Source organism: Dunckerocampus dactyliophorus, chromosome 20 (genome assembly GCF_027744805.1).
Source record: "Dunckerocampus dactyliophorus isolate RoL2022-P2 chromosome 20, RoL_Ddac_1.1, whole genome shotgun sequence".
In the NCBI taxonomy this organism is placed as follows: Eukaryota; Metazoa; Chordata; class Actinopteri; order Syngnathiformes; family Syngnathidae; genus Dunckerocampus; species Dunckerocampus dactyliophorus.
This window is the reverse complement of record NC_072838.1, coordinates 2,178,297-2,205,000: the sequence shown is the minus strand read 5'-3', so window position 1 is coordinate 2,205,000 and position 26,704 is coordinate 2,178,297. Positions and strand designations below refer to the sequence as shown.

Sequence of the window (26,704 nt, the reverse complement as noted above, 5' to 3'; positions counted from 1 at the left end):
CAGCCGCTGTGAAAAACCAAGTGCAGCAAATGAACTTGGAGTTTGACATCATTCCGGGAGGCTTGACGAAGGAACTCCAACCGCTGGACATCGGTGTAAACACGGCGTTTAAAGTGAAGTTGCGAGCGGCGTGGGAGCGATGGATGCTAGCTGGCGAACACAGCTTCACTAAGACTGGGAGGCAGCGCCAGTCAAGTTACGCCATAATTTGTGAATGGATTGTGGATGCTTGGGCTAACGTGTCTGATGCACTACTGTTCGAGCTTTTGCAAAAGCCAGCATCATTTCTGAGGCGCCGCACGGCAACGAGAATGGCTCTGACAAAGACAACCGGGAATTTGGCATGTTTGATGGAGAACTTGCCCCGGTGTTCATTTGGGATACAGAAGATGAGGACTTTGATGGATTTGTGGATGAGGATTGATCAAAAATAAAGTGAGTACATTGTTAAATACTTCAATAAAGTACAACCCAACTCAGTTTTGCTCCCGCTGGCTTTTTAAAAACATACAATAGCATGTAACCTGTAACTGAGCCTTTAAATACGGTACACGCCTTATGGTCGTGAAAACGTATATACGGTATATATATAAAAACAGTAATATACGTAAATATGTGTGAATGTGGTCAGAGTCTTTTGGATCATGTAGTTGTGACCTGAAACAACGGCACAGTTGTTTGCGCCAGGAGCTGGTCCTGTACAGATGTGTTACCTTTGGGCTCCACCTGAGCTCCAGGTTTGGCTGCCTGACAGGCGACACAAGTGACATCAGCAGCCTTGTTCTGCAACAGACACACGTCACAATCCCAAGCGTTCTCTGGCTTCTTGAACTTGTCCCCAAAGCCAAACAACGGCACTCTGCTGGCTGCAGAGGAGGCTCCTGCTGGCGCTCCTGTGGTGGAAGAAGTTACAAGGTAAGCAGTCTTCAGCACAGAGTCACGCACGTGTGTTGTGCTGCTGTGTGTACCTGGTTTAGCGCTCGTGCAGGCTATACACTTTGTATCCTCCGCCTTGTTCTGAACCAAACACACGTCGCACTCCCACGCTCCCTCCGGCTTTTTGAACTCTCCAAACCCTGCAAACGGCGTGGTGGGGGCGGGCGCTGAGGGGTTGGGCACGGTCTTGACAGCAGAGAAGGCAGAAGAAAAGGAAGCTGGCGGCTTCAGCCCCGTCCCGGGCTTGGCCGTTTCGCAGGCCACACACTTCACGGCGTCAGCCTTGTTAATGACGAGACACGTGTCGCACTCCCAGGTTCCCGCGGGCTTGGAGAAGGGTGACGTGATCTCCGTGGAGGAGGTGCTGTTTGCTGTGCTGCTCTTCAGCGCTGACGAGAGGACGCTTGCTGCTTTGCACGAGGCCGATGGGCTGGGTCGAGCCACCGTGCAGCAAATGCATTTTGTATCCGTCGGCTTGTTTTGCACCAAGCACACGTCACAGCTCCACCCTGCGGGGGCTTTGAATACGTCACTAAGGCCTACTGAGGAGGAGGAGGAGGTGGTGGTGGTGGTGGTGGTGGTGGTGGTGGTGATAATGGACTGTGTAGAGGTTTTCTGGAAAGAGCCATCAGAGCTGGATGAATTTTGCGCAGGTGTGGAAGCAAAGCCTGGACAAAAGAGAAACGGCATTGATTAAGATGTCAGGTAGGGAAAAAGTTGCTGCGTCAGCGCATCTGACCAGGAGCTTTGAGGAGGTCCAGCACGCTGCCTTGCTTCAGTGTCTTAGCTGGCTTGAAAGGTCCTTTAAAGTCTTCTGTGCCTGCCGATTTGACTGCAAACACACACACACAAAAAAGGATGACGAAAACACATCAAGAAGCGTAAAGCTGCTCAGCAACAAAGGGAAGGTTGCTTACTTGCGGTCGCTATGGGCGTGGCCAGCTTCCCATTGGACAAGGAGGGACCTAGCTTGGCCACAGGGGCACTGAACGTGAAGCCAGCCTAGACAGGTTACAAAACACACTAGTTAAACACTTTTCTATAATTACTATCAGCCAAAGTGTTTTAAAAACACAGACATACATGCACAAACGACTTACCGTAGGGGAGAAGGCAGGTGGACTTGCAGGATTTGCTTTGACAATGGGGGAGGAGAAGGTAAAGGGTACACACGGGGGTGAAGCAACTGTCTCCTGAGGGAGGGGAAAAAAACAGTATTTAAGGATTGCACTTTAGGAATCCAAATTAGGAATGTTTGCAATAATAATAATAATAATACTGACCAGAGTGACAGTGATGCTGGAAGCAGTGCAGGCGGAGGAGGCGGAGCTGGTAGTGAGGGGCGGCTGCGGGGAGGAGAAGCTGAAGGCAGGCAAGGCAGACGTGCTGATGGGGAGTGAAATGGTTGGAAGGTCTGGTACTTCGGCCACCTAATGTCAGAAGTACAAACACGATCATGCATTTGTGGAGTACCTAAGCTGATTTCCAAGAACATACAGTCGTCCCTTGCAATATTTGCCAGAACTTATTGACTAAATGATGGCTGTTTGGTGGTCTTTTATTATATGGTCTATTAGTGAAAATGCAAGTGATATGTTGTATTCTGGTCACTAGGCGGCAGTAATGTTACATCCTTATTACATGACCCTACCTTGCACTCCCTGGACGCAGAGTGAAAAAAGGTTCTTGTCCCATTCTGTGTTGAAGTAGTTTGTGGCCTCTTATTTTGTCCTCCCCCCACTCTGTTTGAAACCCTCTCTTAAGTTTAGAAGAAATAAATTTGAGGGTAACTGGTTAGCTCGCTAGCTAGCGGCCGTCCGGAGTCCCTGCAGCATAATAGTTGTGCAATCCGGTGGAAACAAAGAATAACAGGAGTGTAAAGGTGACTATAGGGGTGTTATTTCATGCCTACAGGGCTCTAATAATGTTAAAAAAAACATATTTACAAAATCATAAACAGGTTTTGTACACTCCTACCAAAATATTCAATTGGTTAACATTGAATGCAAGAAAAATCATTCATTGAGGTCGAGTCTGTAAGCATAAACAAGGGACGACTATATGAGCCAAGTTAATCATCAAATTCAATTTGTCACAATTTTGTGCGTTAAAGTAGCCTAACAGACACACACACACTAAACATTATATTTATTTTCATTCGTTTATTTCATTAGGACACGCTAAACTTGCTTTTGTATGCAAAGCTGTCACCTCATCATCTTCCATGTGTTTGGAGGATGGCCGTGTGCTGGTCCTCTCTCGCTTCATCTTGCCACCTCCAGAGCTGCTGGATGCTGCAGGTGTGCTGGACATGGGGTAGGCTGGCCCCCTGCTGGAGCCCGCTGTGCATTGGGAGGACCGGGGCCTTCTATCAGGCGGTAGTGGCGACTGTCTTGGAGGCTGGGTATTTCAGGGAAACAATTAGCACCGTTGGGAATACTTTGGCTCCATTTCTGTTGGGTAAAAGATCTCACCGCGTCTCTTGGGGTCCGGTCCAGGGTTCGGCTAAACCCTCCTGGGGTCAAGCTAGGCCTGAAGGAGACGGAGCGGTTTGCCGAGGATGGAAGTGCAGCAGGAACCACGAGCTTCTGCACTGGCGGGAGGTTGGCATCCAGCTAAGGAAAACAGAAGATATTTGACATAAAGTGCCATGATGGTCTCTGAATGACTTCTATTGTATGGACTGGACTTTGTACATTCAACAGCTGTACAAAAACACTGTCATGGTTGTATGGGCTTGGCCTCCACTGTTTGGAGAGAAGCACACAGCTGTCACAGCTGTGAATGCCTGTCAGTTGTTGTTGGGACCAGGCCTGCACAGACCAACTCTTATTCATTCAACACTTAAATCCCGCACTCTCACGTGCACAGAAAGTGGAGGTGAACATTGCAAACACGTGTAAACGGGGCCTGCCAAGCTGCAACAAACGCCGCTTGCTTGGCATAAAAAACTCCCTCTTATACAGCATAATCCAGCGGAGTCTTTTTCCCAGTGAGGGTAACATAGTGAAAAATGAAAGGATGCTACATTTTGTCACATGTAGATATGCTAAGAAGTTATATACCATAAATTCTGGTGTATAAGCCTCTACTTTTTGTTAAACTTTGAACCCTGCGGCTTATTCAGCGGTGCGGCTAATTTATGGCTACGGTCTAATCTCCTGACATCTCCTTTACTGCAGAACTACCACTAATTGTTTAAATACTGTACTGCTCGTGAGTCAGTGAGGAAAATGATAGCTCGTCTTTGGCAGGAGCCTATCATGAGCTATAAGGGAACTCACGACGCGTTTTTCAACCCACTGGAAATTGCAGGAGGTGATTACAGTCTTTCCTCGCTCTATCGCAGTTCGCCTTTCACTGTTTCAAGGATTTTTTTCTTTTTATAAATGGGGCTTCTTCGCTTTTTTTATTATAATCTGAATGCTGTTACAGGCCGAGCCTTGCCCTTTAAGAATTGCATTGTGGGAAGTTGAGTGTCTATTAGTGATGTCCCGATCCGATCCGGCTGCCGATCAGTTGTACACTAAGCCCCCAACTTACGAACATCCGAAATGCGAACATTCGGAGATACGAACGCAAGCTGACTGGTCTATAGTTTCATGTACAGTCAAACCTGTCTATAGCGGCCGCTGAAGGGAAATGACAAAAATGGCCACTATAGACAGGTAGCCACTATAGACAGGTTGGCGGCCAATTTGAATTTGTGCGGGCACATATCAACATGTTCACAAAATTTAAACATTTAGTGTTTAAAAATAATTTTAAAAATTAAATCAAAGAAATTAATAAAATAAAAATATTAATAGTGGAGAAATATTTTTAAAAATTAATTTCCATTTTTGATTTTTTTTTTAAACACGATTTTAAAAGCAAGAAATAAAAATTTTAGTGAACGAGGCTAAGGAATGGGATCTAACAGGATATGCGTGAAGTAGTCACGAATGGGTGTGTACGTGAACAACAGAGTGCGGAGGAGGTACGAAGATCGTAGTAAACTAACCATACCATCGCTCCTTTCTTATTGAATGGGCTTCTAATCTCTAATTAGTCGGCAATTCAGTGAAATTTTTGATGTTTTATTCAGGTGTTTTGGCCATTTTAGAATCTATCCACGGCGACATTGCAAAGTGGGAAGATTACCGTTTTGGCCGTCATTGAATCTTTTCAGGGCGGCATTGCAAAGTAAGAAGACGGCTTTTTTTTATGTGGAACAACTGACAGTTTGTGTGGATCTTGTGAATGATTGTCACTGAGCTAGGACTCAGTAATTAAAGTCTACACACAACGGCTTCATTATTTAAAAAACGAAACTTTTTCGTGCATGAAGCTTCTGCTTGAGTCATTTTTTTGGCCGCTATATGCGGTCAGATATTGACCAAGGGATACAAAATGGGTGGCCGCATCAGACAGGTGACCGCTATACACAGGGTCTATAACATGTACATTTTCTGCGGGGGATTCGTCAGCGGCCGCTATAGGCAGGTGGCCGTTATATACAGGGGGCCGCTAAGACAGGTTTGACTGTATTTTGCCTTGTAGTACTGTAACTCCGTATTTATACTGCTGCATGCTTGACCAGTAGAGGGCACTCTACTGGTCTACAAAGCTAAGTTGTAGTTATGACAAGTTAATAGGCCTGCTTAATTCTACACCACCCACAGAACACTAGCTCTTTTAGAAGAGTCTAATGATGACAACGATTTGTCCTTTTTTCAATAACTCCTCCTCCACCACTACCAAAGACGTATGCTCGACCACTCCTCTTCAAAGGTAAATAACATTCATCATTACGTATTATTATATCATTTTTATTATTGTTCTTTTCATTAATTATCCTCGTTTAATATTACTACTGCATCCAAACTCATATTTACATACATACACATATGTAAATTCATACAATTCACTATGCTCTCGTCTGTACAAAATATGAATCATAAAAGAGAGTGACTTTGGACACGTTTTAAAATCATTTAACATTTCCCTGTTTTTTTTTCTGATTTTTTTGTTTGTGTTATGAAATAGAAATAACCTCTTTTCTGATATAGAAATATATTTTAACAAAAACCACAGGAATAATATGTAATATAATATGTAATAATATATAAACATTGTCTCCATATGGAGGTTCACTTTAAATTCGGGTAAACAAAAAAAAAACCCAACTTTTTTTATATTTGCAAGCAACCGCAAATGATTTAGTAGTCTAGTTGCGGTTGTTTGTTTACATATCCCCCACGTTCCCCTATGTAAAGTCGTTATGACTCAGGTACGGTATGATCGACAGAATTTTTAAAAATTATCATACCCAAGTCCTTATGACTAAGCTCAAGCACACCTGTTGTGCAGGGTTAGTCTACCTTGCATTTAGTGTGAGTGGGTAACAAACTAACAACTGACTAAACAACTCACAAGTTCTCACATAAGTCATTGTCATAAGTCAAGTGTTTCTTGTGAGTGGTAATATGGCGGCCTCGTGGCTTCACAAGTCATTGACCAATGGCCTATCCAGATTCTTGAAGTACAGATCAGTGGGTTCACTTAGTTTAGCTAGTGCAGCTGTGTGTGCGCGCGCGTGTTTTACTACTTTAATGCAAGAACCATTTTACATTTCCCACTGACGATGTGCGGGTTCTGAGTGAAAAAAGACGAGAGGCACGTTTATCTTGCACCCAGCATGAAACAAGCGTCAACTGCCATTCTCAACACACACAACACATTCCGGCCTTCAAAGTAAGAACGCTCTCTGTCCCATTTGTCTAATTGTGTCAACAAAATAAGGGTGTCATTGAAATAGCTTACATTAATAACGCAATTGGGATTACATCTGTGACATCTGTGTCACAAACCCAAATAGCACACACTCTACGCTGGTAAAATAAGTGGAAAAGGTAAAAAACTGAATTCTAAAAAATGTAAATGGGGAAAACGGAATTTGGGAAACAAAAATGGATTTCATAGGGCCCTGAGTGAGTTTGTTACAAAAAAAAAAGAGTCATATATTCTAAATTACACCACAAATTGATCTATAACCATGTCAAAAGATTAGTCCTACCCTAAAAGTTTTTTTGTCCAATTTGATCTTTTATTGGATTAGGGATCTGACTCAGAGGTTTGTTATAAAAACCAAACAATACTGTTGGTCATGCTGTGGAATCCCAAAAATTCATGTTTGTAACAAAAGCTTATTATTATTAAATCAAACAAAAAAAAGATTTGTGCTGGATCAAATCAGCAAGACTTAGAAAAAATCTGATCGGAAGCCAAAAAATGTGGATCGGGACATCCCTAGTGTCTATCTCTTCCCTCTCTCGTCTGTCTGCACCGCCCATTGTTCTCTGCATCCTGATTGACAATAGTCTACAGCCAATCTCCTTCATGTCGTCCTGCCATGTCTCCTGTGTCATCGCTAGCTTTCTTGCTTGCTAGCTTGTAAATCCATGTTTGGTTCGTCTGCAGCGGTATGTTTTAACAAGGATACAAAAACGCTACAGTACAGCCGAACGGCGCCAGGACGAAAAGGCACGGTCACAAGAGTGAAATTTGCATGAGTGACTTAATTTCTTGTGTCTGACCTGTAGGTTGATCATTCAGGTCAAACAAAGGTTTGAACCCTGAGTGTTTAAACAAGAGAGAAATGTGAGAAAATGTTATTGCCTGTCTGAGAAAAGTATATAAACAGCAACTTTACACTCAAAAGGTAGCTAAGAAATATACAACATTATCAATACAATAGTATTGATAGATAATAGAGTTTAAACTAAAAAAAACAACAATTTTAACTAAGGATGTTCAATATTGGCTTTTATCTTTTTTGCCGATATCCGATATGCCGATATTGTCCAAATCTCAATTTCCGATTCTGATATCAACCAATATATGTAACATCACATATCTCCTGTCGTGGAAGAACTGGACAGGACTGCACTTATTATCCTTTTATATATTATTATTATGGATTATTAATTATTGCGGATTACTGCACTACAAATTTGATGTGATTTGTTCCATATTTATTTATTCTATCCTCTTATTTTTATTTTCTTTTGATTAAGTTCATTAAGCATTTTTTACAGAGCTGCTGGAAATGTGAATTTCTATCCACCCAACCATCTCAACACACACCTGCTGCGAAGCCAATGGCTACAGTATCAGTAATTAGCTTCTTGACATGGAACTCCACAAGCCCGGTGAATCCGGCAGCCGCACACCCTCTGCCGAGGAGCCCAGGACCACGTCCGCCTGCCGTCACTTCCGTGCCCCGACAACCCACCACGCCCTGCCTCCCCGAACACGGCCAAGCAAAGCATCGGCTCGAGTACTCAACACCGCACGCACTTGGGGCCACAAAGTCCCCAAACTGCACAGTAACACGCCCACAAATGTGGACAGACGTGCTGCGGGCCACCCATTGTACACCCCTGGTATAAGAAAAGTGAATTATATACTTGTTATGTAAAAATTACATGCAACAGTATACTTACCCTTTTCTTTTTGGACTGGAAATGTGACACATCTAGATTGGCACCATCCATTGACTAGAAAGACATTTTCAACAAATGAATGTGGGAAAGACTGGATTGTAAGAGATAATTGCATCAAAAAGCACCTTAAAGGGTCACTGACATGATTTATCAACTTTGCTGAAATATGTTCTATATTGTTTGTAATTATGTTCTCCGTTGTTCGTTTTTTGAAAGCGAACGGTACAGTTATTAAAAAAAAAAAAAATTCTGTACATGGCGGGAGCCATCACTGATAGCCGTCATTGAAAGCGGATGTTGCCGGACGTGACATCGGCAAAGGCGCATTCACACGTAAACAGACATGGCGGCGTACCAGACAGAGGGCGTTTACAGTGATGTGTCAACTATTTGAGGAGGAAGAAACATCAGAAGTTGAAATAGATAGACAACTTGCAGAACAGGGAATTAAGCCGTATTTATACTGTATCGTTCATAAACCGACTATGACACCGGCATGTCAGATGCTGAGACGTCTGATGATTAATGACCAAGACATGGAGGTGGCTTCAAAACACAGAACGGAACGTGTGAATTACTTCGGAGTTGCTTATCTTTCAATAATTGTTTTAAATCAGCGGGTCCATTTGTCTCTTGTTCTCTGTACTTGCTTCGTTCATTGTAGCCTTAAACCTTCATCTTTTGGAAAGAAAAACTTACAGTATCACTCGGACACTGAACATTTCGGATGACTGCGATTTTGCTGAAAAATAAACCGAACAAAGCCGACGGGCTGCCTCTAGAAACCTTTGTTTACGCTGCACCCATAGACGCATATGCGACCATATGTGCCGTCGCCAACGTCACTTCCGGAAAAACCCCTTTTCTGCAGCAGTCCATCATGGCTCCCGCCGCATAACATAAATGTAATTTTTACAAATTGACCTTTCGCTTTCAAAAAACAAACAAGGTAAAACAGAATTACAAGCAATAGAGAACATATTTAAATTCACACAAAATGTTGCTGACAAGAACGTTACACAGATTAACATCAACAGGAAGTGGGATTAAATGGCAGCGAGTGGAAGTCTTACTGTAGAAAGGGGTGATGCTGCTGCTGGGATCCGCTTGGCGTCCTGTGGACAACAAATCCAAGCTATGAGGCTTCCTACACTCACAAATACAGTAAAGACATTCCTAGAAAGGCAGACAACTTACTGCCAGAGGACTTGACATGCGCTCCAAAGACTGCAGGATGCGCCTGGCAGTGGCGCTGGTCACCCCGCAGGGCTGCGCACAAGCGGGCTTGGCTTTAATTTGTCTCCTTACCGGGGCCTAAAAATCACAGCAGTTCATTTAGTGTCCTGTTATAGCACAGATGATATTAATATGTCATATTAATAAAAATGACACACACACACACGCTCTCATTATCTGCATTAGCTACAATCCCACTTCGCTAATTGCTAACCTGATAAGGTGTTCCAGGACGAGTGCGCAAGCTCTTGACGGCAGCAGCTCCGCCGTACGTGGTCTTGCCGGGATAGAAGGGTGAATCTCCCAACTGGCTGGAGTTCAACACCGTTCTGTTTAGCGTGGACTGGGGGGACATGGAGGGGCCATGATTCGCCAGTGGGCGGTACTAATCAACTGCACATCATTTCATTGGGCCTTTATGATAAAGACTCACATTGGCGGAAGTGCCAAAGACAGAGAGGTTGAAGGCGGGCCTTTTCAGACCGGACTGAGAGGGCTGCGGCACAGAGATGGTTCTGTCCATCTCAGGCGACCAAAGCTGCGGAAGGGATGCCGTTTTGGAAGTGGGCACATCTGCGGGAGAGACGCTCTCAATGAGGTGGGATTAATTTTGTAAAGTGGATAAGTGCCACCAAAGCGTACCTTTGTCAGAGGCGCGGGAGGAGAAGCCGCTGGTGGTGGAGATGTTGTCGTCTTCGTGCTGCGAGAGATTATCTTTGATTTCTTTGACTAAGGAGCAGCCCGTGGAGAAGGGCCCCGACGCCGAGGACGTGGAGGGCTGGCAGATGAGCCCGCTGGGGGCCCCCAGGGTGGGCGATGAGGCCTCCAGCGGGGGGAAGTGGAGGTGGGAGCGGCTGAGGGGTGGTCGTGACAGCACATAGTCCTGAAAGTTGAGAGACGCCCGGCTGTTTGAGGGCTCTGCGTAGAGAAAGACACAAATCAATCCATGAGAGTTTATTGAAGCGGTGTTCCCTCCAAGATGCCACACCCTCACCTGCGTTACTCGTGCTGGGCTCTGGCGTGCTGCGTCCATCCAAGGAAGGAGGTCCTTGTTCACTGCCGTTTGGAGGAAGAGGAGGAGTCTGACAATTCTCCCTCATATCTACCGGTACTCCTCCTCCACCGCCTCCTCCTGCTTCTTCTTCTGGAGCATCTCCATTCTTAAAGTACTTCTGCAGCCAGGATGGAACGATGCTCTTTACTGTGTCCGTCACTCGACTGATCAGGCCTGACTGCTGCTGCGGTTGATGACGATGATGAAAAATGGGAGGCAAGTGAGAAGCAAAAAAATAAATAAATAAATAAATAAATAAAAAATAAAAAAAATACAATTCTACTTTATATTTTAATATGTACTAATATTCATTCATTCGTTTTCTATGTCGCTCAATCCTCACTAGGGTTACATGGGCATGCTGGAGCCTATCCCAGCTGACTGAGCGCGAGGCAGGGTACAACCTGGAATGGTTGCCAGCCAATCGCAGGGCACCTCATGTAGTAATATTTTTTTTTTATAATTATTATAACAATTTTATTGTTGGTAAATTTGTATTGCTTGGACAAAGAAGTGATAAAGACACGAGTCTGTGTGGAGATGATGGATTTATGTATGTGTGTAGGGTACCAGGTATTTCAGTTTGTCAAGTTCTATCAATAATCCCATTTTACACAAGACGCTTCATCATCAAAATAATAATCAATAGCAGGTGGTAATGCCATCATCACAGTTCAGTACGTGCGTACGTACCTTGGTCAAGGTACTGTTCTGTTTGGGTTCAGTAAGTGGGTTCAGTATGAAAATGCATCACATAATACAGCTTAGCTTTAGTGTAAACACGTGTAATGTTTTAAATAAAAACAAAAAAAATCTTCCCATCAATTTTAAACATCTTCCCGGTCCCCGCTGAAGAAGAGCAGCTCCAGACCATGATGCTGCCACCACCATGTTTGACAGTGGGGATGGTGTGTTCACGTTGATGTGCAGTGTTACTTTTACGCCAAACATAACGTTTAGAATTTTGCCCAAAAAGTCAAATTTTGGTTTCAACTGACCACAGCACCTTCTTCCAAGTGTTTGGTGCGTCTCCTAGTTGGCTTATGGCAAACTTCAAACGGGACTTTTTACGGATTTCTTTGAGAAATGTCTTTCTTCTTGCCACTCTTCCATAAAGGCCAGATTTGTGCAGTGTGCAACTAATAGTTGTCCTCTGGACAGATTCCCCCACCTCAGCTGTGGATCTCTGCAGTTCATCCAGAGTGATCATGGGCCTCTTGGCTGCATCTCTGATCAGTGCTCTTTTTGTTTGGGCTAAAAGTTTAGATGGGCGGCCGCGTCTTGGTAGGTTTGCAGTGGTCTGATGCTCTTTCCATTTCAATATGATTGCTTGAACAGCGTTCTGCGAGATGTTTAAAGTTGGTGGAATCTTTTCAAATCCTAATCCTGCTATAAACGTCTCCACAAGTGTCTGGGACCTGCCTGGTGTGATCCCTGGTCTTCATGATGCTGTTTGCGCTTTAAACAGACCTCTGTGACTATCACAGAGCAGGTGCATTTCTACTCAGACTTGATTACACACAGGTGGAGTCTCTCTCAATCAGTCATTTAGGTAAACACTGGATAATTCAGAAATCCTCATGGAACTTCTGGAGTCAATTGGCAGCACTGACAGCAAAGGGGCCAAATAATATCACACGCGCCACTTTTCAGTTTTTTATTTCTAAAAATTGTTTAAAATCTTATACATTTCATTCCACTTCACCATTGTGTCCCACTTGGTGTTGATTCTTCACAAAAAAAATTCAAATTTTATATATGTATTTACGTTTGAAGACTGAAATGTGGCAAAAGGTCAAAAAGTTCAAGGGGGCCTAATACTTTCGCAAGGCACTGTCAGTACTGTTACACACACACACACACACACACACACACACACACACACACACCTACACACACCTACACACACACACACACACACACACACACGTTCTTCCTCTTCCTGAAGTCAAACAATAAGCCAAGGTGCAGACTCTGCAATATTGAATATTACTGTGCATTTGGTGAATAAAAATAAATCAACACAAGCAATGTGCTTGCATTTGCACTCCAAGGAGAAGTCTTCCTTGTGCAAAACAAACCATAAATTCGCTAAGAAGAAGGAAAGTGGGTCAGCTGCTCTGCACACTTCCACACAGCAATGCAAGGAGCAAACCACGCTGCCCGACATTGCCGCCACTGGATGGATAACTCTGCTAATAAACAGGGGTAGGACAGAAGCTCACTCCTGACTGTGAAATGAACGCGTAGGCCACCGTGCACTTTGACCTGTGTGCACACACACACAGCCACAGTAATAAACACCACGCCACTTGTTTGCTTAGCAGGACGGGCGTAAACTCCTGACTTTGCAGCAACAATGTGGCACGGACATAAGCGGGTTGCTGCACCAACTTCATTTTGCTCCATGAAAACATGACTCTTGCGGGAAGGAATGTGAGGTAAGGTATGAAATGCCGTCATCGCGAGGAGAAGGAACATTTGCGCGTGGAGATATTCGCGATATTCGCCACATTCCGCCTCACGGGCTGCTAAGTCAATGACAAAAACTTGGAAAGTCATCTCTTACTTGTCAGCGAGTGTGAGTGGAAGCTAGCTGTGTTAGCTTCGTTTAGCAGCGTATGCTAGTGTGCGTGTCACAGTCTGTTGACAGCGTGTTGTGTTTTACCACTTGTTAATGAAACCATTGGAATTACATCACCAACTACGCCTACAAGCTACATCTTTTTCTGAAAAACTCTGCTAAATTGTTCAATGATGCTCTGAATCAATAAATGTAACAATTTTGGGCTCCAGCACACCGTAAATTCCGGTGTATAAGCCGCTACTTTTTACTTAAACTTTGAACCCAGCGGCTTATACAGTGGTGCGGCTACTTTATGGCTAAATTCTAATCCCGTGACATTTCCTTTACTTCAAAACTACTACTAATTGTTTAAATACTGTGCCGCTCGCGAGTGAGTAAGGAAATGGAGGAGGGCAGGCATACAGCGTGTGCCTCTGCATGCCCATGTCCTTAGGAAGTCTGGGTTGAACTGACATCAGTGGAACGACGTCCTGGAGGAGGGGCACGATGGCGAGCGTCTGGTGGCCGGACCTACGCCCATGGGGCCCGGCCGGGCACAGCCCGAAGAGACAACATGGGTCCCCCGTCCAATGAGCTCACCACTCATGGGAGGGGCCAAAGGGGTCGGGTGCAGAGTGAGCTGGGTGGCAGCCGAAGGCGGGGACCTTGGCGGTCCGATCCTCAGCTACAGAAACTAGCTCTAGGGACCGGTTTGGTGGCACCTCCAAGTCCGAGTCCATGGTTCTCGCCCGGAAAAGGGTGGAATGCCATCTCCAGGTCGGGGATGAGATCCTGCCCCAAGTGGAGGAGTTTAGGTACCTTCGGGTCTTATTCACGAGTGAGGGAAGGATGGAACGCAAGATCGATAAGCGAATTGGTATGGCGTCTGCAGTGATGCGGACTCTACATCAGTCTGTTGTGGTGAAGAGAGAGCTAAGCCAAAAGGCAAAGCTCTCAATTTACTGGTCGATCTACGTTCCTATCCTCACCTATGGTCATGAGCTTTGGGTAGTGACCGAAAGGACAAGATCGCGGGTACAAGCGGCCGAAATGAGTTTTCTCCGTAGGGTGGCTGGGCTCTCCCTTAGAGATAGGGTGAGAAGCACTGTCATCCGGGAGAGACTCGGAGTAGAACCGCTGCTCCTCCGCATTGAGAGGAGCCAGATGAGGTGGCTTGGGCTTCTGGTCAGGATGCCTCCCGGACGCCTCCCTGGGGAGGTGTTCAGGGCAAGTCCGACTGGTAGAAGGCCTCGGGGAAGACCCAGGACACGTTGGAGAGACTATGTTTCCCAACTGGCGTGGGAACGCCTCGCGATCCGCTGGGAGGAGCTGGACGAAGTGGCCGGGGAGAGGAAAATCTGGGCCTCCCTGCTTAGGCTGCTGCCCCCGCGACCCGATCTTGGATAAGCGGTAGAAGATGGATGGATGGATGGATGGATGGAACGACGTGTTAAAAAAAACCTCTTTAAAACACAGCCTGCAGAGCCATCCAAAACTGTTTCAGGTCTCACTTTCAAATGCGATAATTTATAGGTCAGAAAAGCATAATGGGTTTCCCAAAATGCATTGCATCTCAGCAACGCATTTATTGGGGTGCTGCAATGACATCAGCCTCCCTCTGGGCTCCTCTGGCTCCATCTGGTGGACAGAGGCAGCATTGCAGCACAATCCAGCCATTTTCTATGCTGCTTGTCCTCCAATTAAATGCTTTGCTCAAACAAAATACATTATTTTTGGGATGTGGGAGAAAGCCAGAGTACCAGGAGAAAATCCACACACGCACAGGGAGAACATGCAAACTCCACACAGAGATGCCCAAACTGAGATACAATCCTGACTGTGTGGCCAACATGCTAAGAAAAAAAAGCGGTAAGTAAAAGTAAATTGTAAAATAAGTGTAAGAGGTAAAAAAAAAAAACAGAATTCTAAAAAAAGAAAAAGAAAACTGAACTCTGACAAAAACAAAATGGATTTCATAGGGCCCATTTTACTTTTTTTTTTTTTTTTTTTTTTTTTTTTTTTAAATTGGGCCTCAGCACATTCTAAAATACAGTTAAACAAGAAAATAAAAAACAAAAACAGCAAAAATTTAAAAAGCAGTAATTTTTTTACAAGAATAATGATGAACTATAAAGGTGAACAAAGTCCTATGAAGAGAACAAATAGTCCATCCATTCATTTTCTATCCCGCTTCTCCTCTTTAGGGTCGCAGGGGCATGCTGGAGCCTATCCCAGCTGACTTCAGGCGGGGTACACCCTGGACTGGTCGCCAGCTAATGGCAGGGCACATACAGTATAGACAAACAAGCATTCACACTCACATTCATACCTATGGACAATTTAGAGGCTCCAATGAAGCTAACATGCATGTTTTTGGAATGTGGGAGGAAACCGGAGTACCCAGAGAAAACCCACACACGCACGGGGAGAACATGCAAAACTCCACACAGAAATGCCCAACGGAGATTGTAACCCAGGTCTTCCCGATCTCCAAACTGTGACTGTGTTGGCCAACATGCTAACCACTAGACTTGAAATATTAAAGACAAAAAATACAGTATGTAATTGTTTTACAAAGTCGCAATACTATGAGAAACAAAACAAAGAATACGTTTCAATTTTAGGAAACTAGGGTTGGGTAAAACATATGATGAAGTCAGAATATTATGAGAATAAAGACATAGTATTACTAGAGAGAAAAAAACAAGCTAAAAAAGTTCATACTAATATGCTTTGTCACCAATAACAAAGCTGAGATGCAGGCTGTTTTTTTAAATATAAAAAACATTTGAGCTCATCTACATAGGTTAGGTTACAAAATGCATCTAATCTACACAAAATCTACACAAGTACTACGTCTGTCTATATGCTAGCGGCCCCGCCTCCATCTACCAAAACAAAAACAATGTATGACTGACAAAAGGGCTCACTCCATTCATGCCGTTGTTCTATGGTACAAATGTCTCAAGGTTCTGAAACCAATGCAGCGTGATCCCTCATCCTGGAATATGTTGAGAAATGTGGAAGTACTTCCTGAATGCCTTTGATCTAATTAGATCAAAGGCATTCAGAATTTCGGAAAAATGGGCATGCCGGGAAAAGTGGGAATTTCTGTGCTGTGGATAATAGCATGGATGTCCTGACTTGGTTGAATAAGTTGAAATGAGGTGACTCAAATTTTCTGTAATTTTCTGTAATTTTTGGGGAATTTTTTTTAATGTGAAAAATAAGGAGCCTTAATGTCTGGATTGTGCTAACGATTTGATGTTGGAATTGTTAGAATTGATTGAAAAATGAAGCAGTAATTAAGATCCAAGGAAAAGTGGGAATGTCAGGGAAAATTAAAATTTTTGGAATGCTGAGAATTGTTAGTTTGCGGAATGTTTTCATTGTGGAATGATTTGAATTGGTTGAGAAACGTGTGAATGGTGGAAGAAGAAAAATGACCAATTCATTTTCAATGGGAAAAATTTTGCTGGATTTTTGGAAAAACTGGGAATTTTTGGAAAAATCTAAATAGATAGCACACTATTCCCGAATCAGCTGAACAATTTGAGGCTTGAATATTTTTTGAAATTGGTCGAACAATTGAGTTAGAAGACAAAAAAAATTCTGAGACAAATAAATTGATGAGAAATGGTGGAGAATTTTATGGGTGTGAATGTGTAAGCAAAAAAGTTCATACTAATAATACACTGTCACGATAACACAAAGCTGAGATGCATGCTGTTTTTCTTCTTTAAATGTAAAAAACATCTCAGGATATCTACATGAGTTGGTTTAAAAAAATGTATAAGTGACTTCCCCATCCTTTTGATTTTTTTATGGGAAATGTTTGAACACTACGATGGAGCATTGGGGTTACATCGGAAAAAAATCGGAGATTTGTAGAATAAAGTTGTAAATTTACAAGAATAAATACGTAATTTTCCGACAAAAATCATGAATTTACGAGACAAAAGTTGTAATATGAGAGTAAGGTTGAAAATACAGTCAAACCTGTCTTAGCGGCCACCTTTATAGAAGGGCCACCTGCCTATAGCAGCCACTGAAAAATCCCCCCCAGCAAATTTACATGTTATAGACCCTGTGTATAGCAGTCCCCTGTCCAACGCAGCCAGCAGCCACCCATTTTGTCTCCCTTGGTCAATATCTGACCTGCATATAGCAGCCAAATTACCAACTCAAGTAGAAGCTTCATGCACGAAAAAGTTTTGTTTTTCAATCAATGAAGGCGTCGTGTGTAGACTTTAATTACTGAGTCCTAGCTCAGTCACAATCATTCACAAGATCCACACAAACTGTCAGTTGTTCCACATAAAAAAGCCGTCTTCTTTTGAGCTTGCTATTTCCTGGTCAAACATGTAACTTGAAGAGCATTTGCACCAAAACATTACCGCAAAGTAGGCTGGGAACAGGACGTGCTCCCAGCGACGCTACAATAAAAAAAAACATATGCTAGCATGCATGCGGCAGCGGGAGCAAAACTGAGTTCGGTTGTACTTAACTGAAGTATTTTATCAGTTATTATTAAGCCTCTAGCTTCCTTTTAGTAAGTAAAAACCTTGGCTATGATTGCACTACATTGTCATGTAGACCTACAAAGTACACTTGGAAGAACAAGAGGTGAATAAATGTATTGCAACTGATGTGAAACTGATGAGGGGTAGGATTAAATAAGCTTTGCTTCTTCCTACTCCTTTTTGGACATGCAAAATTGTGAATTGTACTATGTGATGTGCTACTGTTTGACTCATGCATGTTCAGGATTAAAACCATGAACCATGATAATAACAAGCCCAGTAGTGCTGTACAACTTTTATCCGCAGTCCGCGGTGCCATCTACTGGTCAACATTATTATTATTTTTTTTTCCCTTTTTTCCTCTACTGGTCAACATTCAAACTGGACGCCAACCTGTCTATAGAGGCCACCTGTCTATAGTGGCCACTTTTGCAGACTCCCTCCAGTGGCCGCTATAGACAAGTTTGACTGTAGTTGTACATTTACGAAAAAAAAAGTTGTCATATTACGAGAAAGTGGTCAATTTAGGACAATAAAGTGGTAATATTCGGTGTCATGGTGTCATACGTGGGAAAATAGAGCATCGCTCTTCAGGAAGGAAGGCAACGTCATGCCTGTTTGGAGGCATGAGACGAGGAAAACAGACACGCATGCACATGGCAATATACTGAGGCCGAAAAAATTAGCCAATTCATTTTCATTCAATGTGTGATTCATTCATTATTTATCATCATCTCAGGCCTAGTGCCCACAAGACGAGATTTTCTGAACGAGAAATTGCGAGATGTTGTGACACCCCCATAAAATGATGGTAATAAAGTCAGAATATTATGAGAATAAAGACATAATATTACAAGGAAAAATGAATTCGGAGCTTGCTATCATTCCGGGAGGATTAAGAAAAGAACTCCAACCGCTGGACACGGGTGTAAACAGGGCATTCAAAGTGAAGTTGTGAGCGGCGTGGGAGCGAAGGATTACAGACGGTAAACACACCTTTACCAAGACTGGGTTAGTGGCAAGTTACGCCACCATATGGGAATGGATTGTGGATGCCTGGGCTAAGGTATCTGCTTTAACTGTTGTCCGAGCTTTCGCGATTTGCTGAACAGCCACCTGACTGACAAGGCTGAGAGGAAACCCGGCATGTTTGATGGTGAAATTGCCCAGCTGTTCAATTCAGGTACAGAAGATGAGGACTTTGATGAATTTGTGGGAAAAGATTAATTAAAAAATAGGGTGAGTGTATTGTTAAATAGTAGAATAAAGTTCAACTAAACTCACTGTTTTGCTTTTGTTGCCTTTTTTGTAGAACGTATGTTTTAGCACGCAGAAATAGACCACGTAATCGAGATTGCACCTTATTGTGCGGAAAATACGGTACTTTTTCAAAGACAAACCACCTGACGCTAACGGCAACTTAAGTCAGGAAGTTGACCAGACCCGGTTCAGTGTTACTCCATTCACCTTACTGGTTTGATATTCTGCACGCAAGTTAGTAGGAACTCGACACACTCTCCAACACATAAAAAACAGCATGTGTCATTGTCTTTTCGAGAGCTTTTCAAAAATATAAATAATTTGTGAATGTGTACTCCGATGTAAAGACACTTCAAAACATTAATTAATGTTCAAGTTTAATTTTTTGATATTTATATACTGGTTCAAAATAGCCCTGTGAGAAATTCATAGTAAAGTAATTCATAAAAGTTCATTCAGACGTTTCATTCAAGAACTTTGGTTAGCGCCCTCATTTAAACCATGCAAACTTTTATGACTCGACCTTGGAAAAGAATCGGAATCGAGAATCGGTAGGAACCAAGATCGAAATGAGGCGTCTGCATCGCTCAAATTTAAACAATGCCCAACCCTACCGATAACACAAAACTGAGATACAGGCTGTTTTTATTTTCTTTACATTTTTTTTAACATCCCAGCTTATCCACATGGGTTGGTGGCCCCCAAATCCTTTTGATTTCTTGACCAAAAGTATTGTCAAATCTTTTTTTGGCCACATTTTGCACACAATTTGTTGCAATTTATTATTAAGTTATCATCTTAATTATATATTGAAATATTTCAATGACTATTCTGTTCAACTTGCCTGTCACAAACTCTAAAATAAAAAGGCATTGTTTTTGGACTAAATTTGTACATTTCCTTTTTTTTTAAGCACCGGCACTGTCTCAAAAGCACCAATTTGGATAATACCAGGGTTTCCGCTACATGTAATGGATCGTGGTGGGGCGCCACAGCTCAGTAAAAGCCGCCACTCCTTGGAAATTAGTTGGTTTTGGTTTTTTTACGTGAAAACAGTGTTAAGTAATACAGTGTATGAATGGACATATGCTACAGTATATCAGGGGGGTCCATCATGGCGATCGCAAAGGTAGTGTTGGTCGCGTGTCACCATCATAACTGTCACTTCATAGATGTCATATGGAATCAGTCAGCTGACATGAAGCTCTCTCCGGATTCGCTCTCGTGCAGCAGCGGCTTAAAAAAGTGGAGAACTAGCAGCCACACACAGATAATGCAACTTTAATCTTTATTACTCCGATTGCGGATAAAGTAACTCAGCAGTAAGATGCCTACAGTATATCAATAACAAAAGTTATCTGTTCACTTGTAGCAGCTGCTTATGCTTATGTAGAAAAAAAGCTGCGCTTCACTTCATGAACTGTGTTTTCTCAAAGTTTGTTTGTTAAACTACAATTTCATGATTAATTACAAAACATGCCCATTGCTGAAAGCTTTTTAATTAGTTGCCTTGACTACGGCTGCGTTGTCTTTTGCACAATCCTTCTCATTTCTCGTTTACAGTCTCTGCGATGTTGTATAGCAAATGCTAACTGGACGTAACACATGATGAACGCTACGTAGCTATTTTCACTGACATATTACTCCGTTTCTGTACACAACTATTGAGGAATTACATGTAATTATCTTTATTGCCATATTGATTTGAGTTGTGAATTACTGAATGATATCAAATATTTTGATGACCGGCAAACTTTGAAACTGTGAATGTGAAATACTAATCATTAGTAATTAGTACAGTAGTTGCAAAGTTTACCGATTAGATTTTATATATGCTATATGATTTATAGTAGTAACAGGTAGATCATTTTCATTGTGTGCACCCCTGATATACATTTACATAAATACTCATATTCTCTATGTTTATAGTGGGAGGTAGATCTTTGGGACAAAGTAGCCCACAGGCTGAAAAAGTGTGAGCACCTCCGTGCTATATAGATACAGTACATGTATAGCCTATTATTTACATATTGACCCCAATTCATTTGAAATAAAATATCTATTAAAACATGCACCGGAATGACCTGTCTGCCCTGTTGGTACTTGACAGATAAGGAGTGGAAGAAAAAAGGCTGAAAGAAAGGCATTTCAAGTTAATTAATGCATTTCTGCTACAAGCCTGTGAAAATGACCCTAATGTTGACATTATTACAGACAGTAAATTTCAACATAAAAAAAATCCTGCCAGCAGTGGCAGTCCGCCTCCCATGCAGCCCACCACCACAGCTTCAAAAAAATCATAGGGGAAACCCTGATTACGTACACGATATGCAACCCTAATCACGGTATACGCTTCCAAACACATTCTATATTAGATTGCATGCACGATGGCATGACATCCAATACAAAAGCAATGTAAAATGACTTCCATACTGTTAATATCTTTGCCAGTGGCAATGAAAAAGCGTACATTATGGTCTGCATAGACTGAGGCAATATTTGTATTGGATGTTATTAGATTGTGAATGTTGTAGCTGGACAGTGTAAAAAATTCATTGTCCATTTTTATTTCCCCATCTCCAACTTAAATCCATCAATGCCATAACACAAGACAATGCTAATTAGAACCTCACCACGTACATCAGCTGATTGCATAATATCGAACAAAAACACACACACACACACACGTGAAACAAGCAGACTCCCGGTGGCGCATTAATAACACTTTTGCTTTCACACTGCTTCTCTAAAACATTTCATGTTACAGTAAAGGGAATGAAATCATCTTGCAAATTGGACTTCCAAGGAAGATTCTGGATTTTGTGATAGGAATACCGAATGAAGTAGCAGCAGCAAGCTTGTTCATGCAAACCATGTGGGCTCTTTAACAGCGATGCCTCCTGCGCAGTGCAACTGAGATTTGACTAACGTTAGCCTGCCCAACTTCCACAAAATTCATCGCGGGAGCGACACAGTCTCAAAACTGGTCGGCGTTGCACGGCTGCGGACAAACTTCGATTCCCAGCACATAATCGCGTCACCTCAGCCCGCAACAAAGACTTACATTCTCCCAAACTACAGCGGCGAGGACAACAATGCGCTGCTGGCTAGCGTTAGCCTAGCTAGCTCCTGTTAGCTTGCTCGGCTTTCCACTTTCCGCTAACTTTACGGGCAGGTGACAACTTCTTATGTTGAAGTGACGCGGGTGCCCTTGTGCTTCGCCAGTGTTGAATGACTTTGTCCACTCTAAATGGTGAAATGTGCGGTCATTTGTGCTGTCAGATGAGGCTAAATTGGCTCTGAGGTAAGGGAGCGTGCTAGCTTGTTAGCACGAGCGAGGCACCGATGCTAGCAGCGCGTGGAGGCCACGAGCGCTAAACAAGTAGGCCATAAAATGTCTCCCAACTTCAACAAAAACATTAGCAGGAAATGAGGGGTCTTGTCTCCTCAGCTTCACGGGGTTCTACGTGCGAGTACTTTAAACAAGTTTACCTGTTTAGTCTTGGCGTACGGCTTAGAGGCGATGTGATATCTCCTGCTTCTGATTTTCCCTCCACCCGTGGCCGCCATGGCTCTTGCGTTGTGAGAGTCTGTCGCTGTTGGCGCCGGATAGCTGTCATCCAGCACAGTGGCTAACGTCGCAAAGAATCATGGGAAACGTAGTCAACGACCGTCTACTTAACAATACCGTTACAGCAGGGATTCGAAACCTTTTTGGCTAAGAGATATTTTAAAATATATTTCCGTGAGAGCCATATAATATTTTTTAACATTGAATACCACTCAGTTTTTTAGCAAGACCAACAATTTTAGAAGATAAGTCTTTGAATTTATTATTTTTAATAATGTTGTTACACTGAAGCTAACCAATAATAAATAAAATGGTATTTACCATTAATTCCACTTCTGCTGCTGCATGGTTTTGCACCGTACTCCTAATTTTTCTTTCTTTTTGCCATCTTCTTCGCCAAAAGGCTCTGCAGACTTAGCTAGCTGACTATTTGATCAAAGGAGGGAGTTTACTTCTTGACCTCTCAATGGCCCAGGTAGGTTACTGCATTTTTCAGTAATAATCGACTTTTGGTGTCTGACATGCTGGCATTGGCTCTGGGCACTTGCATTGTGGTAGTAAATGCATGGATAGATTAAAATGCATTAAAATAAATAACACTGTGATTTCTGTAATATTTTACCTTAAAATGTCAGCGATAAATAAATAAATAAATAAATACATTTCATTGTGTTAAGATATCTCTGAAAGCAGGATGCAGTCATCAAAACAGCCACATCTGGCCCCCGAGCCATGGGTTCCCTACCCCTGCTTTAGGGTTATACCTCCCCAAACTGAAAATAACTGCAGCTGTAAGTTATTCGGTTGGAGGCTATTCCGGTATACTAACCAGCAGTTGTCCTATAAACCGCAAATTGATCTGTAATTAGTTTAATTGATAGGTGTTGTTTTCGATTCTATGCCCCAAAAGGAGACAGCTGCTGCGTATATGCACAATGACATGGTTATGAATGAAACCTATGCTTGTGCAGAGTGTTTTCCTAGCAGACTAAGCAGACAAAGAAGAGTCACAGGGGCTTACCGGATGGTTGCCATGGAAGCAGCAGCACTTTTATTGTGTGTGTCGAGTTGACGTCAGTAATTTCACCTGTCTACATTCGCATTACATAAAATATGTGAAGTGTTCCAAAGAAATAGGGGGAAAGGAGGAAAAATAAAGGAAATACTGATTTTGTAAAGACCCTACTGCCTACTGTGGAGCAGCCGTGTTATTTTACTGGCGTGTTTATTTTATTTTGAAGGTCTGACTTTACCGGCCGATGTTGCCCGAGTGTTGCCGATCGGCAGAACCGGCGAAGATTTTTTTTATTTTCGTTAAAATAGGGAAACTATGAATGAACATTAATTAACAGGTAAACAGAATGCAAAGGGATTACAAAACCAGGGGACAGTAAATAGCACCAGACCTGATACAATTAGAAAGTAAAATTAGACGTCATTTTAAAATACTCAAGTAGTGTAATATAAATCAGGAAGTGGATTAAGTTGGACTGAACCATAGAGCATACAGGGGAATTACGATTGTACTATTAGCAAGGTTTTCGTCGTCAAAATTAATAATGTAAACGATTTATTGGACATATGTTTATATTGTGTTTTCCTATTATTCTATGTGCTTGAAATGTTATTTCAAAGCTTATAAATCGAAAGCAGTGTAACGGTGGCACCCCCGCATTAGTGGTGTGGCACATCCGGGGTTGTGACGTACTTTCGGTTCTGAGGTTATCTCCGCATGTTTGCATGCACGTTTGACATTGCGGGTCTTTCGGCACCTAAGAGGTATGGATATAATTTTTTTTTTTTCCTAAATGTGAGTACTGATTCGAATCGCTGTGCTGTATGTCTTTTATAGATATGTAGTTTACCTCACTTAGCGTGTAGGTGTTAGCGTTAGCTCCAGTTAGCATCTACAAAGATGAATGCTTATTGGCTAGTACAAAGCTTCTCAACAGCTACTCTCCGTTTGTTCATTAGAACTACCATGGCGTCCTCCTCTCTACAACGATGTCTGAGACACACACTTGTTCTTCCCCTCACGAACTGCACACAAGTTCGGCATTGCTGCACAGTCCCAAGGCGAGCCATGAAGATTGTGCATGGCGTTGAATGCGCCACTGGGACTGGAACAAAACCTCTGTCGAGACACGTTTTGAAACAACACACGCACTCTTTCAGTGATTTGTCCGCCAGACATAAAGAAGACAGTGACAGTTTGTCAAGAAGTGATGTGTCACACAGGAGCCAATTAATCCAAATGAAGGATGCTGGTGCACTGAATGAAAGCCCCACTTCATTAGGTACATATATTTTTGTGTAATATGTTTTTACTGAGGTTGACAGTTTTTTTTTTAATTCCAGATCTGAATGCTGCAAGTGGATTGTATGCGTTGGAGGAGGTCAGCGATGAAGAGGCTATCAGCATAACACTTCCTCCTCCTATTCCAGCTCTCTCCACCTCGCTTAGAGACTACGTAGACAACTCTGAGATGCTTGGCAAGCTAGTGCAGCTTGGTAAACAGCTGGTAGCTATCATCGTCACAATATAGCATGGTCTTCTGTTATGTTTATTGTCATGGCAGGGGTGAACCTGTGGAAGCTGGATCAAAGGCGCAATGTCGGCTCCATGCTGCTCAGGCTGGACTTCAACACAGATGTGGCACCGAGGCTGTTCTTCCTCAAGGAGATTGGCGTGGACGACTCTCGCCTGGGCTACATCATCACGTGCAACCCCTTCATTCTCACAGAGACTGTGGAAAACCTCCAAACCAGGTGACAAGACGTAATCTCAGAATAAAAAGCGTTTTCCAGCTGCAGGATTAACCATGCTCCATATGAAGGGTCAACTACCTTAAGTCAAAAAAGTTCACTGCCGAAGCTGTAGCATCCATGGTATCCAGAGCTCCTTATCTTCTCAACTTCAGCGTGAAGAGGCTGGACAATCGTCTGGGCTTCTATCAGCAGCAGCTGAGTCTCAATGCTTCTAACGTAAGCAATTCATTATTAGCGCGGACCGTACACCAATAAAACAATTCTGTGTCCTTCCAGACTCGTAGCATTGTAGCTCGTCTTCCGCGGTTGCTCTGTGGCAGTTTGGAGCCCGTTAAAGAAAACCTGAAGGTGACGCAATGACAAAGCTTCGTAACTTTTCACCTGCTGTTGCAATGTTGTATCTGCTGTGTGTGCAAACATTCCAGGTGTGTGAAATTGAGCTTGGCTTCAAGGCAAACGAGATCCAACACATGGTCTTGGCCGTTCCCAAACTTCTGACCGCCAACAAGAGGAAGCTAACTCAAATATTCGATTTCCTCCACAACACCATGAAGGTGCCGCACCACCTGATCACCAAGTTCCCACAGGTAGCTTGAACGACACTCACCTGATCTTATCGCATCTCGCCCGGATATTCACTTCCATTCTTCCTTTCAGGTCCTCAATTCCAAGTTCTTGCGAATACGAGAGCGACACCTGTTCCTGCAGTACCTGGGAAAAGCTCAGTACGACCCCGCTCAACCCAACTATGTTTCTCTCGACCGCTTGGTGTCACTATCCGATGAGACTTTTTGCACCCATGTGGCTTTGGCCACATGGGAAGATTTTGGTTTGTTCCAGAAGACACTTTAAGGCTTGATGGAGAAGCAGGTGCACCTCAAAACACAATAAATATCCTGACTAATTCACACCTGGAATCATCCACAAATACACAAATGCACTGATGAGCAACTATAAAAACATAGTTTCACATTTGCAGTTATGGAGTGTATTTTCTCAAATAGTATCTTTTCTATACTTAAATAAATATGATGTGCTTTAAATTGTCAAGTATCTTCACTGACTACACTAGAATGTCCCTTATTTTACCTTTTATAATAAATTTGTACAATGTAGGGCTGCACGGTCTAGTGGTTAGCATGTTGGCCACACAGTCAGGAGATCGGGAAGACCTGGGTTCAAATCTCTGTTAGTCCAATTAGAAAAATTAGATTTACTCTAATGAATTAAAATGTTTTCTTGTTGCTTTTAATTTTCATAACAAAAGAAGAACATCAATAATCATTTCTAGGTTGTCCTCTT

General features: G+C 42.8%; 2 protein-coding genes across 5 annotated transcripts in view; one reads left to right on the top strand and one right to left on the bottom strand.

The window, feature by feature from the left end:
* nup153 (nucleoporin 153) overlaps positions 1-22,672 on the bottom strand; it is a 28,609-nt gene extending 5,937 nt beyond the window's left edge. Inside the window, exons 1-16 of one of the 2 annotated variants that reach the window (XM_054763801.1) lie at positions 22,555-22,672; positions 10,654-10,894; positions 10,302-10,577; positions 10,093-10,232; positions 9,874-10,002; positions 9,621-9,737; positions 9,497-9,538; positions 8,424-8,477; positions 3,411-3,551; positions 3,148-3,336; positions 2,220-2,366; positions 2,037-2,129; positions 1,854-1,938; positions 1,676-1,768; positions 969-1,604; positions 714-893 (exon numbers count right to left, since the gene is read on the bottom strand). In XM_054763801.1, coding sequence (XP_054619776.1) covers positions 714-893; positions 969-1,604; positions 1,676-1,768; positions 1,854-1,938; positions 2,037-2,129; positions 2,220-2,366; positions 3,148-3,336; positions 3,411-3,551; positions 8,424-8,477; positions 9,497-9,538; positions 9,621-9,737; positions 9,874-10,002; positions 10,093-10,232; positions 10,302-10,577; positions 10,654-10,894; positions 22,555-22,632 — 2,641 coding nt within the window. In that variant the 5' untranslated portion in view covers positions 22,633-22,672. The remainder of the gene's footprint in view (positions 1-713; positions 894-968; positions 1,605-1,675; positions 1,769-1,853; positions 1,939-2,036; positions 2,130-2,219; positions 2,367-3,147; positions 3,337-3,410; positions 3,552-8,423; positions 8,478-9,496; positions 9,539-9,620; positions 9,738-9,873; positions 10,003-10,092; positions 10,233-10,301; positions 10,578-10,653; positions 10,895-22,554) is intronic. The other variant, XM_054763802.1, reaches the window with a different exon arrangement.
* Positions 22,673-22,946: 274 nt separating this feature from the next.
* mterf3 (mitochondrial transcription termination factor 3) lies at positions 22,947-26,434 on the top strand. 3 transcript variants are annotated; one of them, XM_054763805.1, is made up of 8 exons: positions 22,947-23,108; positions 24,608-24,930; positions 24,992-25,144; positions 25,213-25,402; positions 25,471-25,618; positions 25,679-25,750; positions 25,828-25,989; positions 26,060-26,434. In XM_054763805.1, exons 2-8 carry the CDS (start codon positions 24,615-24,617, stop codon positions 26,252-26,254), a joined length of 1,236 nt encoding a protein of 411 aa, XP_054619780.1. In that variant the 5' UTR covers positions 22,947-23,108; positions 24,608-24,614; the 3' UTR covers positions 26,255-26,434. The 3 variants fall into 3 exon arrangements, with proteins under 3 accessions (XP_054619780.1, XP_054619778.1, XP_054619779.1); XM_054763803.1 differs by lacking the exon at positions 22,947-23,108 and adding an exon at positions 24,143-24,412; XM_054763804.1 differs by lacking the exon at positions 22,947-23,108 and adding an exon at positions 24,303-24,443.
* The last annotated feature ends 270 nt before the right edge of the window (positions 26,435-26,704 follow it).

Coding starts and splice junctions, on each gene's coding strand:
- mterf3 (XM_054763803.1), top strand. CDS start 24,366: ATGTTTGCATGCACGTTTGACATTGCGGGTCTTTCGGCACCTAAGAG. Junction 24,931..24,991: donor TGAAAGCCCCACTTCATTAG/GTACATATATTT, acceptor TTTTAATTCCAG/ATCTGAATGCTGCAAGTGGA. Junction 25,145..25,212: donor TGGCAAGCTAGTGCAGCTTG/GTAAACAGCTGG, acceptor TTGTCATGGCAG/GGGTGAACCTGTGGAAGCTG.